Source organism: Stegodyphus dumicola, chromosome 8 (genome assembly GCF_044657685.1).
Source record: "Stegodyphus dumicola isolate Sdum_Otavi_A_Nest chromosome 8, ASM4465768v1".
In the NCBI taxonomy this organism is placed as follows: domain Eukaryota; kingdom Metazoa; phylum Arthropoda; class Arachnida; order Araneae; family Eresidae; genus Stegodyphus; species Stegodyphus dumicola.
The window spans coordinates 68708586-68729228 of record NC_140775.1 but is presented as its reverse complement, the minus strand read 5'-3'; the positions used below and the strand labels follow the sequence as shown (position 1 = coordinate 68729228).

Below are 20643 nucleotides of genomic sequence, written 5' to 3'. Positions count from 1 at the left end.
ACAAAGCTCTTTGCAGAAGCCTGCTACGAGTTGAAGCCATGCTTCAACTTATCGCCTCGGTACGGCTAAAACAAGCTCTAAGCGAGTAAGTAACTCTTAGCAACGCAAAAGTGGCAAGTCAAGAAACTACGAGATAACTCATATTGGGCGTCCTGAAGAATGCTAATACGAGTTATCTCGTGTTGGGCAGTCATTGTGCTAACTATTATGTTGGTTCTTATGTGTGTGTGCTTTTGTGTATGCTTTTGTTTTGTATTTTTCACAATTTGTAATTTTCTGTAGCATATCATCATGGCTGAGCTGTGTTAGAAGTCAGGTGAGTAAGCTTCATGCTTTTGTGTTTTATTCTGTTTAGCATCTTGTCCCGTAAGCTGCTCTTTCTGGCTTGCTTATGTAAAAAATTCAGAAATTTCTGTTAGTTGTGAGAATAAAGTTGAGTCATAGAATAAGTTTTATGATAAGGTGCTGAAAAACTGAAATTTGTTTAGCTAAGATAATTCCATCTGAGAAATAGCCATGGAACAATTTTGGCAAAACACTATGAGTAGCTGTCCTGGATGGCATAATATTTAGAAAATACTACTGACTGCTTGTCCGAATGTATGAGTTTGACTTCTGCATAAGGCTTATCTGCTGTGTTGTCTACCTTCTCTGTTTTCATGCGTGTAGTATTGGTTAACTCCTGTAATGCACCCTGGCTATCTTCAGAGATGAAATAGTAGCTAAGGTTTAGCAATTCTTGATACATGCTTAACAAATAAGCGTCTTATTATTAGTGCACATGAATGTATGAGAATACTTAATTTTTCTATGGACTTTTTGTGTAGTGATTTTTGTAAAACCTACAAAATCCTTAAAAAATTGTAAAAATTTACACTTTTTTAAGGATTAATTAGTCAATGGATGAAAATAAATCAATGGATGTGTCATGTTGTAAAGAAAGGGGGGAAACTGATAATGCCATTAGGCAACAACCCTGGCTAGGAGGAATGTTTGGTAGCTGGAAATAAATAGTAACAACTCATTTCATTAAATCAGACTAAATTATTTATTTTCTAATTGCATATTATAAAACAGATAACAAAAAGGAAACCTTCTGGGAGCTATATTTGGAAACATTGCATTAAAAGCTTTTGTTTGAAAAACCATTATTTACTAATGTTTGAAGAACTATTATTTACTGATACATGAAAAACTATTATTTTCAACAATTACATAACTTTAATTTACTGAAGTTCAGGCAATTTACTGCAAGCTGTTTATAGTGGTAGAATGTCTTAAACATCAATCTAATGCATATCTATAGCATGATGAGAAGTTTAGAGTTCTTAAACAATAGGAATTTAGGTGATTGAGATTCATGGAAAATTTTGGAAGCTACTCATCTGCACACTATGTTGATGTAGTATTGATGCAGTCTTCTCCCAGTAAAAGCTGTTAGTCTCAACAATCTGGTCCCTGAAAGGGAATGGATGTTGCAGGCTGAAAAGTCTACTGAAGAGGACCTCTGCTCATCTGGTGTTCTTTTAGGAGACAATTGTGACGGGCATGCAATTCAGGGGCTGATGAGAAGCCCTAAATGGGACATCGCTGGGGTATTATGGGTATGCATCGCTAGGGTATAAACGTATTATGCGCAATCGTAAATGCATTATGCATTTATGCATGCGCAGAAAGTTTGTAGCTTTGAGGTCCGGATTATAGATCATTCCAGATTATGGACATCCTCATTAAAGACTTTTTTATTTATTAAATTTTTTTATATAGTAAATTTAGTTTCAGGTGCGACTTTCTCTATTTGAAAGAAAAAAAAAAAAAAAAAAAAAAAAAAACCTCCAGAATGTTTTCCTGTTAAAGCCCAAGCCCCATCACTGCATATAGCAATGCACTTGTTCCAAGGAATGTAATTTTCAGACATAAAATTGCCAATTACTTTGAAAATTCCACTTGTTGCTCTATCATGAAGAGATTCACAAAATAAATACTCTTCAACAGTTAATTTATCTTCTTCGAAATGTATGTACACTAATAATTGAACAAAGTTCACTATATCAATGCTTTCATCCAAGTGCAATGCAAAATACTCTGGGTTTTTTTTTTTTTTTTTTACCAAATGTCGCTTTTATGGAATTTTCCATTTCATGAATTTTCCAACTTACTGTATTATTTGATAACGGAATATTATCAAGTTTATTATCCTCTTTTTCGGTGAATAATGTTAAGGTTTTTCTCAAACAGTGTGAGCCTGCCCAGTCTTAGCAATTCTTAGGCTTACCAGGTAACTAGCTTCCAAAGCTTTTTTGCTTGAAGTAGGAAAGCCTTTCATTACTTGTATACTATTTTTGAACTCCTCTTAAAATATTCTTCAGATTTATTCTTTAAATTGGCATGCTTAGATGCAAGTTGTCTTTTAAGAAACGATGGTTTTATACTTTGATTGGATAATAATTCACCGGAAATAATACATTAAGGTTGAGGGTCCATTTCATCTCCCATTCCATGTAAACCCAAATGATAAATAACTTTCATTATATTTTCTATAAACAATTTTTCTTTTCTTTTCAATACTCTTAATGCTAGTAGATTGTCCTGGATCCAACACACCTGGGTGAAAAATCACTTTTCCGCTTAGTCAATCCTAGCCATTTTTCAAATTTGAAAAATCTAGGTTTGGTTTATTATTTTTTCACAATTATTTAAATGCACAATGTATTATGAGTTCTTCAAAAACAGACGACGATATTCTCAAATCGCATAGAAAAGTAAGGAATACAAAGCAACAAGAAGACCAAATATTTGCTGTTAGAGACAGCAAACTGATGCAAAAAGTGATTCTCATTCAAAATGGAGCAATATGAGTCCACAAATGGCAACATAAAGTGCTATCATGCTAATAAATCAATAAACTCTTTAAGAGAATTAATGAGATACTATTGTCATTTTTATAGGAACTTATTTTTATTTCCCATTAAATAATGTGTCCATTTCTATCACTACTTTTAAAAACACCATTTATGGCAGATTTTGTTATGTCTATGGCTAAAAGAATATTTGTAAAACGTACAACATGGAAGAACCACAAAAACTGCAATGCAGGCAGATTGTTCGCCTGTTGCTAAATTAGAAGCATGAAAATTCCTTGCCATTTCTGATGAAAATATAAACTTATTTACAAATAATTTCTGAACTAATTATGCTAGATTAACAAATATGAGTCATTAAATGTAATTACTGATGGAAAAACTTAAGATATTATTATTATTATTATTATTATTATTTTGAATTGCTATTTTTATCTTCCAAATTTATTATTAGTTGCATATTTCAAGTATCACAAAAGAAAAGGTATTTAGCAACATCCTGTTTCATTATCAAATAGCTACATATAAAGTTCTTTTAGTATATAATATTTAAAAAAACTGTTGGATTTTATAATGCATTTTATATTTAGAAAGGATGAAAAGAATTTCATTTTTATATTTTTCTCAGTTTCATGAATTCTTCCCAGTTTATTATTATTTAAATGTTTTAATACTTATTTTACTTATTTTCTGTTTCATATGTTTAGCCAAAAAATTTTTATTTATTTCTTACTTTTACAGTTGCTTCAGTTCTTTTTTTTTTTTTTTTTTTTTTTTTTTTTTCTGCTTATGTCAATTTCAGTATGGTTTCACTTGAAAAAGAGTTAAACACTAGTGATGTCTCTTTACTGCATGAATCTGAAAGTGAAGATTCAGATATTTTATTTCAGGTACTTCTAATAATTAGAACTATTATATGTTATTGTTTCCTTCAGTTACTTACTTTAAATTTATTGTAAATTCATCTGTTGTACTGTTTGGGGGAGAAAATTGTTATTTCAGTTTCTTTTGATTAGTTGGGTGCTGAGAATGAAGAAATGGAACTGCAGGAAGAAGCAGCTGCTGAAGCTTGTCAAGAAGCTTTGAGGATAAAAAAACTTGCAGAAAATTCCACGGAATTAATTAATCCAGCTAAACTTGCCTTAGATAGTAATGCCTTGCGAAAAGCGTGAGTATTAATTATTTTTATATTTTGTGATTACTTTGAATTTCCCCCCTTTATAGTAAGTTAATTTTATTTGAAAAATATTAAATAGTAGTTCTCTAAAATGTTGAAAAGTCCATGAGTTTTTTTTTTTCTTTCTTTTTTGGCTAAATGTAATGCCTGCAATAAAAAAGATATGACTAGAAGAGTATCATAGGGATAAATATCTTAGAAATCTTTGTACATACTATACTTTTGTACTAAAAATATTCAAATGTAAAATATTTGTCTAATTAAAAATTGTTATTTTGTATTGAATCTATACTGCATAGCACATTTTTTGTTTTAGCTCAACAGGTATTACTAGTTTGGTTTGGCTTCTTTCCTGGCAATTATTAATTTTATAACCATCATTTGCAAATTGCATTTTCCATCTAATCATATTTTCTTTCTTTCAATGGATTTCACTATTTGGTATATGGAATATGTAATAGCAAATCATTCTATCATTTCTCTTTTCCAGACTCTGTAAGAAAGTATGAATTTCAGATATTTCTTCGCCATCTGTGATTGATGCTTTCTAACAGATTTTTAGTCGTATGGGTTTCCCAAAAGTGATCCAAACAGGTCAGGGACCTCTTTTATCAATGCTTTGACAGTGAAATTTTTAAAAGGTACCAGCTGAGATCGGATAATTATGCATATTTTTATTTTATTAGTTCATCTCTGAACATAATATTTAATGATACCAGGTTATTCCTGTTAATATTGAATTGCTTTATTTTATTAGTTTGTCACTGAACGTAATATTAGTGTACCAGGTTAATGCTGTCTCTACTGCTCAAAACTCTCTATGCTCAAAGGAAAAGAGAATTATCTAAAAACGATAAAGAAAAGTTCTTAGAACAGATGAGGGAAGAAAATGGAGCAACCAGAGATGCCTTTGAAGAGGTTAAATTACTGGAATTAAACACAGAAGATAAGCTCTCATGGAATTAGTAAACATTGAATCAAAAGAAGTTGCACAACTTCAGCATACTGATAAGGAACTATCTAAAATCAACCAAGAAGTTAAGGAAGGTACATAGAAAAATGAGAACTATAGTCTGACAGGAACGGACCTTTTATTTTAAAAAAATGACAGATAAAATGGGCTTTAAAAGACAGATTGTAGTTATACCTATAAAACTCCAGTTGTCAATTATAAAGATGGGCCACGAAGGAAGTTCTGATCATTTGGGTGTTAAAAAGACCAAAGATAGGCTGATCGGTTTTTTTTTTTTTTTTTTTTTTTTTTTTTTTTTTTGATGAGGTGTTACAAAGAAACCAAAGATTTTGCAAAATCCTGTGATACTTGTCAGCGTGCTAGGAAGGGAAATTTCAAAAACAAGGCTCCGATGATGTTAGTACCAGTTATTTCCAAAGTACTTTACTAAAATAAATATTGATGCTGTTGGTCTACTACTTACTTCAAGGACTGGAAAAAAATGTATTATTGCAGCTTTGTGTATGTCGCCCAAAAATTCAGATCCTGTTGCGGTGACAGACATTTCTTTGCCTTCTCTTAAATAAATAAGAAAGGCGAGCTCATAAACTTTTAAATTTTACAGAACTTTTTCCTTCAGAAAAAGTCTCTCCATTGGGGAAGAGGTCATAACAGCTTTAAATATTGTTGTTAAACTCTTGTACAATTTAAATAGATAAAAAATAATATATATGTTAACAGCAATGTTTGAAACACAGGCTCGAGAGTCGCATGCGGTTCTCACATGAAGAAAGTATTTATTTTATTTTTAAAAAGTTAGAATACGTTTTCTCTTCTTGTTTGCATGACGCCTTTTTTTCCTGAGTATATCTTTCATTTTGTGAAATTTAAGTGTTAAATAAAGTCATTGCTGTGTTCCATCAATGCAGTTTGCTTCAACTGTGGAAACAATTATCACAGTGCTATATATACCCAATCTGTTGAATGTCTGGGGGGTAGTACAAGATGATGTGATAAATGCCGAAGAGAGACTGCCTTGCCAACATTTATAGACTGTAATGTAATGGAATGCATGTGGTGCAGCATGCATTCTAAAGCAGAAATGTTCTGTGTTATGTTGAATTACATTCTGATGTATTTTCTCCTATAAGTGAAATGGTTGTTAGTGTTACTTTTTATTTTAACTTTGCAAATTTTTTTAGTCCTTTTAGAAGCAATAAATTTGTCTTTTTTTTTTCTATATTTAAAAAAATAAAACAAAAACTATGTGGAGAGGGCGCCAGAGGAAGGAGGAAGAAAGAAATAAACCAAAATGCACCAGTATGGTGCTGAAAATGCATAATATGATTTTAATGGAAAAGTACCAAAAAATTATAGCTTATCTCAAAAACTATAACTTAAAAATCTGATGTGGATAGAAGACTTCCTTGTATGGCATATTAAATTATACACATTTTTTGCTGCACTTTATTTTAACTTATTTCCTTGAATAATTCTAACTTTCAGTTAAATTTCTCAAGGTAAGTTGAAAATGACATCAAAAATGCAAATTTGAAATTAAATATCCTGGTCAATTTTTTCTCATAATTTTATATTTTCATAATGACTATAAAACGTTCTCGATATAAGAACCAGGAGACAACATGAAAAGTTAGATTTTGCTATTTGACAATTTTTCGTTTTTCTTTTCTTTTCTTTTTCTTTCTTTCTTTTTTTTTTTTTTTTTTTTTTCCTTCCCCTTTCTCTCTCTTTTTTTTTTTTTTTTTTCCGCCCTGTTATGGTGTGTGTGTGTGTGTGTAAATTGAAATTTCCAAATCATGAATATTTTTGTTATTTAAAACATTCTGTATGTGGAAGTTTATGTCTAAAATGATGTTTAAGTTTGTGTCTGTTTGAAATGGGGAAGGAAGGCGTAATGATATATTTCATGAAACAAACATCAGTTTTGATTATTTTGCTTGTTTGTAATAAGCATTCAAATTATTTTATAATTTGATTCAATTTTTTATGTTATTGTTATAATTTAATTTAATATAGGTATTTTTTTCAAATGTCATGACGAAAAAGTGCAGTGCTTATCTTTTTAAAAGTGCTTGTGCAAAACGTTGTTTTTGATGAATTTGGCAGAATAATGGTTTTAGTCGTGTTTAGGGGGTACAAAATTCTGGATTTTCTGGTATTCTGTTTTTGTGTGATCGCGCGTAGGATTTTTGTGTGTTGGTCACTTTTTCCTCGGCCGTCTTTGGTGCTAGTTACTTGTTCCTCAGCTGTTAATGAAGCAGTAGCTGCAATTATGCTCCCTGACCAAGACTACCATTGGAGGTTCGGGGAGTCGGACTTGATAAGCATTCTTTTGGAAATTGTGGTACTTGATACATAATAAGAAAAACTTGAAAAATTGTGGCATCTGGGATTTTTCCTTGATTGAGCGAGAACTGGCAAAGTGCGAGTTAATTTTGAATTGACTAATGGGAGTAAGGACGTAACCTGACTTTGTAGGCGAGGTGAATTACCCCTTAAGTGCATCAGTTTTTACTTTCGAAGGAAGGGTCTGGTGTGCATGTGTGTAGCCCGATGGAGAGTACGAGAAGAGCTGTCATCCCCCCCCCAAAAAAAAAGAAAAAAAAAAAAAAACAGAAAAGGGAAAATCATCTTAAGAGTATCCACTAAGAAAAGAATGAAAGAAATTAAATTAAATTGTCAATGTTATGCGAGAAGGTGTTTTTGTGAGCTCGTGCATTTGCTGGTTTCACGGGTAATGTGCTGGTTCCATGTGGTGAATCCCTTATCCAGCTGCATCCAGTTGAAATTGTATTGCTATGACTATAAATCTTGGATATGTGGTTTCCCTCCAAGCGTTTGATAAAAATATAATTATATTTTACCAGCAGGAATTGGTAACAGCATTTTCTCCCGATTGGCATGTTCCACATGCTGTTTAACTGACCCGGCTTAGTTGAGTTGAGAAGGCATTATTTTTTTGCATTTTAATCTTCGTATTTGAATGGTACACAAGCTTCTTCAGAAACGCTTCAAGTCACAGAGTTGGATAAATCCGGACAGTTCTTCATCTAGTTTTCGGCCAGGAACTTTGCTGCCATGCAGGATTCTCTAGTTGAATTTGGGTACCCTTGGACTGCCGCTATGTTCCGTTTTCCGACTTCCTACATTCCCATACCCGACCCAGCTGTGAGTGATAACTGCAAATTGTCTCTGTCAAGATAAGTTTTATATATATATGTGTGTGTACTCTGTTTGGTTTAGAATTTATTAAATTATCTTAATCAGTGCTTAGTCAGAGTAATGTCAAAAGGGCCTGAAATGTATAGTCAATTTAAATTTCCCTTCGCTGACCTTTTCCTGAAATCAGTAATAATGAAAATAACTTAGTGCATAGTCTTTTATTGAAATATTGGTAAATGTAAAAATGTAATAAATTACTCTTAGAACTCAAATTTTATTGTGATGAAGTGGTAAATGCCTCATTAAAAATGTAATGAACTATTATGGGGTACCCTTGCCTATGTGAAGAATAATAATGATTTCTTAATATGTCTAAATTTTTACTCATTTTTCATTAATGTAGAACTCTAAAGTAAATTAAAATAAAGGTGATTAATTGGCAAGACGAGGTACTGAAACTTATAATTGTGAACCTTTGTTAAAATCTGGTTTTTCTTGATTTCATGTTCTTGTACTCATTTTGTTACTCGTAACTTTACCTTAGGCCCTAACTTTAATAAATAATATTTATAGGTAAAAATGTTCTATGTATTATTTGTATTTTCGGTACTACAGTCAAATATCACAAATCTGCCAACCTGAAATCCGCCAACTCCTGAAATCCGCGTTGCCTCTCAAAATACAGTAAACATTCAGTTTATAGGTTCTGGAAACCGCAAATTTATTGAAAAAAAATCGAAGAAAAAATACTTACTGAATAATGACATCATAATTACCGAATAATAATAAGTCATAGCAGAAATACCTAATTATTGACATCATGATAAAAGTTTTTTCCCCCTCTAATCTGCATCGAGGTAAAAAAGCAGATGATTCACTCAACTCTTCTTTCAAGTTCACGATTCACGTTGTTGTATTTTCTAAGCTTTGTTATTTCACGAGATTATTTGGTGCTGCCTTCTTTTTTTATCCGGAATTTTGGGGATAAATTAAGAATATTTTAAATTTCAGCCCTTTTTGATACAATTACAGATAAGAAACGCACTCATGATTTTACGGCTTGCAGCGTTGAAAAACATAAACATGTTGCATTGACGGTAATGCAAAAAGTGCAAATTCTGCAAAAGATGGAAGCAGGTGCTACTCCTCGGTTTATAGCAGAATCGTATGGAATTGCGACACAATTGTGTGATATACGAAAAAAATAAAGAAAAGCTGTTAACATTTTTATTATTTTTATTATTTATTAAAACAGTGATTATAACACTGTAATCCAAAACCGGAAATCTTTGCATGAGGCGAAATCGGCAAACCTTGATGCTGTGTACATATGAATGAATGATACATATAATACAATGAATAATATAATCAATTTATATATGTAATAATAATTTAATGCATATAATAAGTTATTGCAATAATATATATAATAATTTAATTAAATGTGTCTAATATGCCTTATTTATTTTGCACTTTTAGTCTGAATATTATGATTTATCTTTTCTGTCCTAAAATCCGCACAACCTCTGGTCCCAAGCTCTGCGGATTTCTGGACTTCTACTGTATTCGGTTTTAAGGGCCATAAAAAATCCCCGAACTATTGATGCCAGTGCTGCCAAAAATAATTTTGGCAACCCTAACGCAAGAAAGAAGTATAATAGTAAATAACTATCTAAGATTGATGTTTTAAGTTAGATGAAAGGTTAATTTCATATAATGCTTTTTTATTATTATAATTTATATAAAAAAGGCTAAACATGATTGAATGGAAGCATAAGAGTAAATAACTATTTCAGATCAATATTATAATTTATATAAAAATTGCTAAACTGAATGGATGCCTGCATTGCTATTTCACCACTGAGTTATCGCTAAAGCATAATTTCATCTCTCAAACATAATTGTCTATAATGAATGCTGCCTTTTCTTCTCGGTAAAGTGCAGAATCGCCCACTTATTTGTTTGCTGCTTTTTACAAGGGTAAAAACAATTGGATTTTTGTCAATTTTCTTTTACTTTTTAAGTGAAAATGTGTCGATGTGTACATAGACAGGGCTTAATTTCTAACAGCAGAAGGGCCGGAGCCCTATGAAAGACCATCACGAATGAGGAACAAGAGTAAATAAATAAACAAAATGACTATTAAAATCATTAATAATTTTTAAATTAAATAGATAATGAGTAGCAAATTAATTAACAATTATTTAATTGATATTAATAATCAATATTTATTAATTATTATTTTACTTGTTAATTACTATTCAATTAATTCACAATTAATTTAATGTTATTTATTAAAATAATTAAAGATTAAAGTAATTAAATAATTAAAATTAAATGAAATGCAAAGAGATAAATTAAAATTTAATAAGTGATTTTTTATATAATTTTTTTGCTAAAAATAAAATTTTCTAGATCAAATTTCTACTAAAATAATTGTTCCATTACATAAAAAAGTACCAGAGCCTTCTTATTTAGGGCTCTAGTGCGCTCCGACTAGAATTAAAATATATCCCAAAAACTAAGAAGTACCAGAGCCGGGCTTCGGTGGGCTCCGGCTCAATTTAAGCTCTGTACATAGATAAAGTCAAAAGTGTGCACAGTGCCATTTTTGTGCAATTCTGGAATTTTTTTTAAGTGAAAATAGGTCGATGGATACCGAGTATGTGCAATTCTTAAAAACGTGTCAAGCAGTGGGTGTTTCTGCACTTTACCCAAAATTCTATTGCAGACTTTCCGTCGTTGGCATTTCCCAAATTGTTAAATCCATAGGATATCAAAAAAGGATTTAAAAATTAAACTAGTATTTCAATGGCATCTTACGAAATATAGAACTATATAAACTTACGTAATCTGAAATCTGCGCATACGCTAGATTTGGTGCGCTGTTAAATGGGCGCGTTTGCTAGATTTGGCGCTTTTACGCATACATTTTCGCTGCAATTTTTTTACTGTCCTCAAAACGGAATAGTACCGTATTTTTTCTATGGATTTTCACTATGCATGGTCCCGGTATAGGAAAAGATACAACGCAAATGACTTTCTTAACTACTAATATATTGTGAATTTTTGTGAAAATGAATTACAAATTAGATATAGGGAATATGTTCCTTTATGTTTAAGTAATTTTTAAACATTTGAGTTTATTTTAATAAGTCAATATCGTGGCAGTACTTTACTTCGTTACCGTACCAGTACTGAATTACCGTACCAGAACTATTTTATTAAAATGGGATCTTACATTCTGCTTTTAATTTGGGTGTGATTCAATGATAAAATTTCTTGCTGTTGAAGTGATTACTGGTTTTAAGAGAAAGAAATAATGCCAGTGAGGCATTTGATGAAAAATAATTCGTTGATAATTTAGAAGTTATAATGGCTTAACATTCTGAAGTATAAGATTTTTTCATTTATTGGCTTCTAATTGTGGAACCACATGTAATTAATTATTCAAAAGTATTGAGTGAATCAGGAATTTTAATATAAAATTAATGCAGTAGTTCATAGAATAAACTAAATATTTTATCTAATTATTTTATGTTAAATCTCACTTTTTATTTGTTTGTTTTAGTTAATACATTGTTCTTTCATTTTAGCTTTATAATTTTTAAACAACATCTTGCTTAAAAAATAGAAAAAAAAAAGTACTAACATTTAAAAATAATTCAAAAAGTTATTCATAATCTGACTCAACTAATTTAAACTTTCAGAATTATTAGACAAAAAACTGGACAAAATTTAACATTAGACTCAATTAAGGTTTAATTTTACCTAATTTTAAAGTTCAAGTATGTTTATCTTACACATGTTGAACTATCTTCACATATCAATAAAAATCCAAGTTTCAAAGAACTTTACATTTTATTAGATGATGTGTTTGTTAATGATTAGTGCTATAAAATTTAATGTATTTTTAACATAGTAATGTAATTAAACTGTTCTTTAACTGAGTTTAGCATTTTTTATTAAAAATATTTGTACACATAATTAATATATGTCTACTTGGAATTTTATATCATAATTGAATTTTTAAATATGTAAATTTAAATTTTCTGTTTCTATAATATAAAATGCATTTAAAAAATAAAGATGATGTGAATTTTCATAAAATATAAATTCTACTTTTCATGCTTCATGTGAAAGAATACAATTGCATATCAGATTAATAAAAATTTTTCCATATCTTTGTGTGGGAGTATTTATTATTAAAATATTCTTGTTTATATTATAGGTATTGCACTAGCATATGAATTATTCTTCCTTCTGAATAATTTATTATCATGTGATCCTGCTCATTTAGTTTCTTAATATCATTGCTATTTTATTCATTTTGTTCTATTACATAAAGTTTTATTTATTTATTTATATTTTAATATTGTTTATAGAATCGATTTTTACTTAGGATATATCAGAAAGTATAGTGGAAATTTTGTAGTATTGTATGTATATATATATATATATATATATATATATACACACAGGGTATGTCCCAAAAGTTTCCAGAACAATTTTTTTAAAAAATAATTTATTTAATATCAGTTTACATTCTTTTCAAAGTATTCTCCCCCTACTTTGATGTACCATTGCCAAAGCTTCGCCCAATCATTAAAGGTAGTCTGGAAGTCGTCGATTGGAATCTCCTTCAGTGACATTGTCATGGCTGCTTTTACCTCCTCCAGCATCCCATACCAAGTTCCTTTCAGGGTTCTTTTGATCCTTGGGAACAAAAATCTGCTGGTGCCAGACTGATGCTGTATGGTGGCTGGGGCAGCATTAGTACACCCATTTTGGCCAGCAACTCAGAGACAGTGAGTGTGGTGTGGGTTGACATGTTGTCTTGGTGCAAAGTCCAATTGTCACAAATTTTGTTTCGGATGTGTCAAACCCTGTTGTGCATCCGTTTGAGCACTTCACAGTAAAACTCTTTGTTGACTCTTTGTCCTTGTAACACAAATTCACTGTGAACCAACCACACCTTTTATGTCAAAAAACACAAAGAGCATTGTCTTGAATCACTATTTGCTCATCCTTGCTTTTTCGGGCGAAGAGACTCCTTCGTGTGCCACTCACTGCTCTGACGCTTTGATTTGGGATCATATTGAAAAATCCATGTCTCATCCCCTGTGATTACTACGTTCAAAAATTCTGGGTTCATTTCTTAGCATCCATGCAATTCCTGGCACTTCAACAAGCACTGCTCCTTCATCTCACTCATCAGAACTTTTGGTGCAGACTATCTTCATTTGAAGATCCTCTGTTAAAAGTGATGAATAATTGTTTTGGGTATTCTTCACTCCTCTGCAATCATCTGAACACTTAATCCTCGGTCATTTTAAAAAATGTGATGCACTTTTTGCATCGAGTTGTCCGCTTGTGATGTAGACGGCATCTCAAGCGGTCATCGTCATTGATGGACTCCCGACCTCCCTAGAACCATTTATGCCACATGAAAGTTGAGCTTTTTTCATCGCTCTGTCACCATAGGCTTTCCGAAGCATTTTGAGTTTCTCTGCCCTGTTTTTACCCAGTTTAACACAAAATATTATTGCATAATACTGTTTCAAAAACTGGTCCATTTTTGTGCTCAACAGTGTGCAGTAAATACTTCTGCACGGAGCATAACCCTGCATCAACAACTGCCCACTGGTGACTGATATCAGTCTCATTTCCAACCTTAGATCCCCCACCAACTTCAAAGCTCTGCCACCATTGCCAATTACAAAATATCATTCTGAGAACTTCTGGGACAAATGCTGTATATACATATTTTATTTATTTACTTATTTTTGTGTATTTATTTATTTATTTTAAGTGAGAAAGACTATTTATATAAGGAAGCAGATGTCAGTGAGAAAGGTAAATCAAATTTATACTTGTTAAAAGTTTTTTTATAGTAAGTTTATGTGTTATGTAACCTATGATATTAATTTTCATTTTAATTACCTGTATAACATTCTCTTTCATATAATTCATTCACATTAAAAACATTTTGGAAAATATCATTTCTCTATATTTTTTAAATTATACATTTTGTGAATTAAGATCATTTTCTTGTATATTTTTTATGCTGTTACCAATTATAGTCAACAAAAAAATTTTAAATATACTAATCATTTTTATGAATATCATTTAGTATGTAACAATAATTAATTCAATAGTTTCATAAGAATTTATTAAGGTTAAAAGGTAATTTCAATCATTGTAAATTATTAAGTTAATATTTGGTGAAATAATAAATATAAATCTTTAATATCAGCACACTTAATTGTAAAGAAATTGTAAATACATTTTTATTACATATAAAAGATACTCAAAAATAACTGAAATTATTTTTAAAGAATTATATTATGCTTCTTCTCGCATACTTTAGTCTCCTTCAAAGGTCACTTTCATTATTTTAGTCCCTTTTACCAGCATCAATAATACACTTTTGCCAGTGTTTTGCTACTGCTGTAAAAATGGAAACAGCTCTGAAACTCTTGACACAGAATATTATTTATTCAAGGGCAAGCAGCATATTTTCTTGCATTTCATTTGCATCACTAAATTGCTTCTTTTACCCTTTGAATTACTTTTTGAAAACTTTCTTTATCCATGGACAGAGTTGCTAACTCTCCTGATTTCCAATCATACTCCCACCTACCTGATTTTCAATGTATTTCTCACGACTTTCTCTCATTTTTAAAATTTCTTACGATTTTTATGTAGCTTGGCTTAATACTTCGTTATTTGCACCCCAAAAAAAGTGATTTGTGGCATCTGAAAATGCTTGTTTTTCTCTAAATCCATATAAAAAAACTGAAGTCGTTTCATCACTGACATATGGCATGTTTGTGCTTTGTGTATGAGAGTCCAAAAACATCATCTTCCAGTTCTCCAATGAGAATCAAGTCCTGCTATGGGTCATCTGGCATATATTAGCCAATGTGCACAAAGCAAGATCAAGGTTGTTTATTTCATTTGTCTCGCCAGTGAGCAGCAAAAGTTTCACGTGCTTTCCAGAACAATATGCGATCTTTTATTAATTTTTATTATTTTATTATTTATCTATTTGCAATATAAAATATTCATGATATTTTTCAAAAATCATACACAGGTGAATTTCTTTCTGTTATTATTTCATCAAGGAGGAAATGTAATATTGCAATGTGTGTGGTTTGTTACTGCCGATCTTTTTATTTTACATGGTAAAAGGGCTGATGTTCTTAAACATGTGCATGCACAAGGACATGAGTTGTGCTGGGAAAAAATTCAATTTTTCTATAGAAAAAAGATAAAAAATTACTAATGCAAAATGCCTGTTCCCTGCATTTTACTGGAGCACTTGCCACTGAATATATCGTATCAGATCGTGCTGCAGCTTTCTTAGGAAAAAAAAAATTCCTAGCAATAAAATCGCTAAGAAATACTCAAGTGCAAGGACAAAAACGGCTGCAGCTGTAAAAATGGCTTCAAAAAATCGGTATGGAAAAGTAAATCTTCCGTTATTGATTCATTAAAACAGTTCCATTCTGCCTGTCTGTGGATGGAAGCAATAATACCAAAGCAAAATTACATGCAGTTTTTTTTTTTTTTTTTTTTTTTTAAATCCAGAGTCTTCAGAAATTGAGTGTAGTTTGCTCTACTTATCCTACTTTAAAAGAGATTTGACAGGCTTTAAGATATAGCTCAGCTAATTATTAAAACTTTAAAATAAAATGCAGTTCTTCAAGGTAATTGCATAGCACTTATTGCTGCACCAGGAATTGTAGACTGATGTTGCAGGCATCTTGGAAAAAAATTCAAATTTGCAAATTATGAAACGCAGCTATCACCTCTTAAATTTAACAGTGAAGAAGGGTCAGTTTCTTTGCCAATAAATGTGAATGAACACATTGTTGATATTTATTATTATCTTGGAAAGACTGCTAAAAGGAGGGGAAAATTGAAACAATTCCAACAGCTGCTTAACACTGAATTAAGAAAAAATTTGAAATACGTATGTGCACGCTGGTTATCTTTAAAGAAATGTTTATTTAGAATCCTCGACCAGTGGACTCCACTTCTTACATTTTCTATATGCTTCTACAGTTAAGATAAAAGGCTTTGTTGAAAGTTATAAAATACCTTAAGTAAATGAAGATGTAGTTATCACTTTCACTGTTAAAAAGAGATATGAGAAAAATTAAGTAATTTCTACACCTGCGAGCAATTTAATTGGCAGTGCTCAAAACAGTACTGCAAAATAAAAGCGTAATGCTCTCCCAAAATGAAAAAAATTGCTTGACAAGGGCTACATTATCCACTTATTGTAAATTTATTTTGTGAAGAACGAATATTTATGTTTTTGTCTTTGGACCTTAACGAAGCTTTTTGCCTTTTTGCCTTCATTCAATGTTCTTAACACGATTTTATAGTGCAAAATTACATTAATTCATGTTTTGCAAGCAATGATTAGTGATCTGATTAAAGTACAGTCAAAAGTCGTTAATCCGGACTCGTTGGGACTTCGACGATTCCGGATTATCGATTTTTCCGGATTATAGATCATCAGTTTAAATCTCGTAATATGGCATGCAGAAATTCTAAAATTAAAAATATGAAACCGTAATTTATGAAATAAAGAACAATTATGATCTAAAGGGTATCAAAATTTACAAAAAAAAAAAAGCTTAATATTTATTTGTTTAATTTATTAAACATTTCTTTCAATGTAAGTTGTTTAAGTTGCTTCGTTTTATGTGATCATACTTTCTCTTTAATTCTATAACAAGACATAATTTCTTGTTCAGTTACAAAGTTCTGCTGTTCAAGTCCCGTTAATTGCTGTGCCGAGAATACCAACTAACTTGTCAATCGAAATTTTTTCGGTTTCACTAACCTCTCTGTCACATTCTTCATGTCTTTATCCATTTTTTGAAGCAATTCCACTTTTTGTTTGTTGGACATCGAAACATACTTTCGTTTTGTAGATCCTTTGGAAGTTCCAGCATCGGAAATTCTATTTGACATAATCGAAAGTTCAAGTTTACTTTTATAAAATTGCTCTTACAGTCTGCAAAAAATAATAAGCGGGATCCAATTCGAAGATTAAGGAACAATGCAATCATTAACATTAACTGAAATAGATAATTAGATAATTTTAGCTTACACCGTCCGTTATACATTAAACACGCAGGCGAAAACGTATTCTGCACTTGCGCACACGCATATGCGCAGTAAGTCAAGGTCTTACGTGCACGTGTAAAACGTCTGTGCGCATGTGCCAACGCGGCGCATGCGCAGAAAGTTTTTAGCTTTGAGGTCCGGATTATGGGTGTTCGAATTAACGACTTTTGACTGTATTATTTAATGATTAGGGAAAGTAATTAGAGTATTTTTCTATTATTAGAAGGTACAAGTAATAATACTGTTTTTTTACATGTATGTCTTTTTGCATTTAAGAAATAATAACTGAACTTTCAGATATTAATTAGGTACTATTTAAAATTAATTCATTATTAAAAAAATATATTTTCTTTCTACGTATTTTTTATTATTTAAAAAAATCTTCTTTTCTTTGAGAAAATTCTCCTGATTTATTTAAAAAAAAAAAAAAAAAACCTGTTTTTGAGTGCCGAAGTTTGACAAGTATGCACGGAAATAGAACAAAATTGCATTCAATAAGAGGTGAGAAGAATGAAGAGACACAAGTTCTATTCTTCTCCATATTTGTCAGATGATGAAATTTTCTCAGAAAACTGCTGAATATCTTTGTATAATCTTCTTTAATAATCTGTCATGCTTTGTCAATGTTTTTCTCATTTCTGCTCATTAATGTATGACTGAGTTGTAGCTGTCTTCGTTTGACAAGTCGCTGTTTGTTAATCTCGAAGGCAAAAAAAACTGATGGACTTGTGATTTACTGAAAGCATCATTTTTAAAAGTTTATTAAAGCATCATCTTTAAAATTTTATTAAAGCATAATAACAATCTCAGCTGCAGTTCTCCTTAACAAAAAACAAAACTTCATGCACACTTTTTGTTTTTTGTGGCTGCTCATCAAAAAAATGGCAGGATGCTGTAAGTAGAAACACAACAAACCTGAGCTGAAGGTGTATTACACTATTCAGATTAATGTCACTTGGCAAACAGGCATAGGAAATCCTAAGCTAAGATCTAGTGGCACTAGCCTCACTATTGGCTGAGTGAGTTAAGTCCTCTAAATCCAGATGAACAAGCTGGTTACATGTTTTCCCTCCCCATGGCTCTCTCTATGTGTAATGTTGAATATGAGCAAGTTTCTCTTAGAAAGTCCTCTACAATGTCCTCTTAGGCAGATAGCCTTCATGCACTTCACCATATTCAAATAACCTAAGCTAACCAAACCTAGTAGCATGATCCATGATTATGAAATGCAAAAATCTTCTGGTTATTTTCGGGTATCCTTTTATACAGTCAAAAGTCGTTAATCCGGACTCGTCAGGCTTCGGCGATTCCGGATTATCGATTTTTCCGGATTATAGATCATCAGTTTAAATCTGGTAAGATGGCATGCAGAAATTACAAAATTAAAAATATGAAATAAGGAACAATTATGATCTGAAGGGTATCAAAATTTACAAAAAGAAAAAGCTTAATATTTAGTTGTTTACTTTATTAAACATTTCTTTCAGTGTAAGTTGTTTAAGTTGCTTCGTTTCATATGATAATACTTTCTCTTTAATTCTATTAAACTTGTTTAGTTGCAAAGTTCCGCTGTTCAAGTCCTATAATTGCTGTGTCGAGAATACCGACTAATTTTTCAATCGAAATTTTTTCATTTTCAATAATCTCTGTCACTTTCTTCACTATCAGAAGCGAATTATAATGACAAGGAACTTGTTTTAAATCATATCAAAGACGGAGTACATCGAGATGAAATACTACATTTAGTAAGGAATTATAAACCAAATAAAATAAAAACATCTGCCCTGGAGATAAGGATAGTGCTGACAGATCAACTTCCAGTTCATTGCGCGCCGCGGCGTTCCCCCCGCCGAGCAGCGTGAAATTGATAAACAGATTTCGGATTTCGAAACTTACTTTCGCTTTAGATCCTTTACACATTAGCAAATATATATCGGAAATTCTATTTGATATAATTGAAAGTTTAAGCTTACTTTTATAAAATTGCTCTAACAGTATGCAAAAAATAATAAGCCGGATCCAATTCGAAGATTAAGGAACAACGCAATCTGCAACATTAACTGAATTAGATAATTTTAGCTTAGCTTATACCGTCCGTTATACATTAAACGCGCATGCATAAACTTTTTATGCGCATGCGCACACGCATATTCGCAGCCGTAAAAGTCTTACGCGCGCACGTAAGCGCCTATGCGCAGAAAGTTTGTAGCTTTGAGGTCCGGATTATGAGTGTCCGAATTAACGACTTTTTACTGTACATTATCATCAGTTCAGATATCACAATTAAGTTATACATCTGTTTTATTTATAATTTAAATCTCACTTGGCATATCATCACTAAGCAGGTTTTTTTACATATTTATTATATGTTTATCCCAAAAGCTACATATCACGTTATGTTATGCTTTACAGTAGAATATTTGTTAATATGAAAGAGTTTGAAAAATGTAGTCTTGTCCTTTTTGATGGTCATTCATTGCTTCTTTCTGAAATCACTCATTTATTGAGTCAGCTATGTATCGTAAACTTTTATCTTGTTGGAAAATCCAAACGCTGGAGTATAATGTTCTGAAAAGAATAGAGCAAGGTTGGCCAAACTTCACATCAGTAAGAGCAGCACGTTTGAATTCAGGAATGTTCGAAAGCCGCATCTACATTTTTTAAAAGCCACAAGTTCATGTTTACATCATTACAGAAGTAGTGGAGGAGGTTTGAAATAGAAAAAAATCGTTGATGACTTTGTAAAACGAGTCGAAACTAATTAATTACTTCCTTTTGGACACTGAATAGTTTTAGTTTACTATATTTCATACATATATTTTATATGCATGAGCCGCACAAATTGTCTGCGAGAGCCACACTTTAGCTACCCCTGGAATAGAGTGTTCATAGTATATAAATGAATACTATGTGATGCTATATGTTGAGCGATTTTGACAGTGGTGGATTTGCAATCATATCCAGAACGCACTTTTATCATTAGTTCACTTTCTATTTATCTATCAAATCTCAGGATTCTAGCCATACAGGCATGATCTGAGTCAGAAACCTAAGAAATACAGTCTCAGAATTATATATCTGGTTGGAACAAAAGTTTCCATCAAATTTTTATTATTAATATTGGTTTTCCATCAAAAAACGTTCTTAATAAATTTAGGAAAAAAGAAACATGAAAGCAGTACCTTTAATGTAGGTAGTAATCACCACCCAAATCTACAATTTTCTTCCAATGCTTTGGTAGTTTTTCAAAGCCTTTGTCCCAGAAACTTGGTGGCTGCAAGTCCAAAAATAGATCAACCTAATTTTTGATGTCCTGTGCAGAA

General features: G+C 31.4%; 1 protein-coding gene across 5 annotated transcripts in view; it reads left to right on the top strand.

Moving 5' to 3' along the window:
* LOC118198381 (uncharacterized) overlaps positions 1-20643 on the top strand; it is a 92646-nt gene that overhangs the window by 19097 nt on the left and 52906 nt on the right. For 3 of the 5 annotated variants that reach the window (XM_085821957.1, XM_085821958.1, XM_035370041.2), the window contains exons 5-7: positions 3664-3751; positions 3878-4029; positions 13986-14029. In XM_085821957.1, coding sequence (XP_085678083.1) covers positions 3664-3751; positions 3878-4029; positions 13986-14029 — 284 coding nt within the window. Of the gene's footprint in view, positions 1-282; positions 317-3663; positions 3752-3877; positions 4030-13985; positions 14030-20643 lie in introns of all 5 variants that reach the window. The other 2 variants (XM_085821960.1, XM_085821959.1) reach the window with 2 other exon arrangements.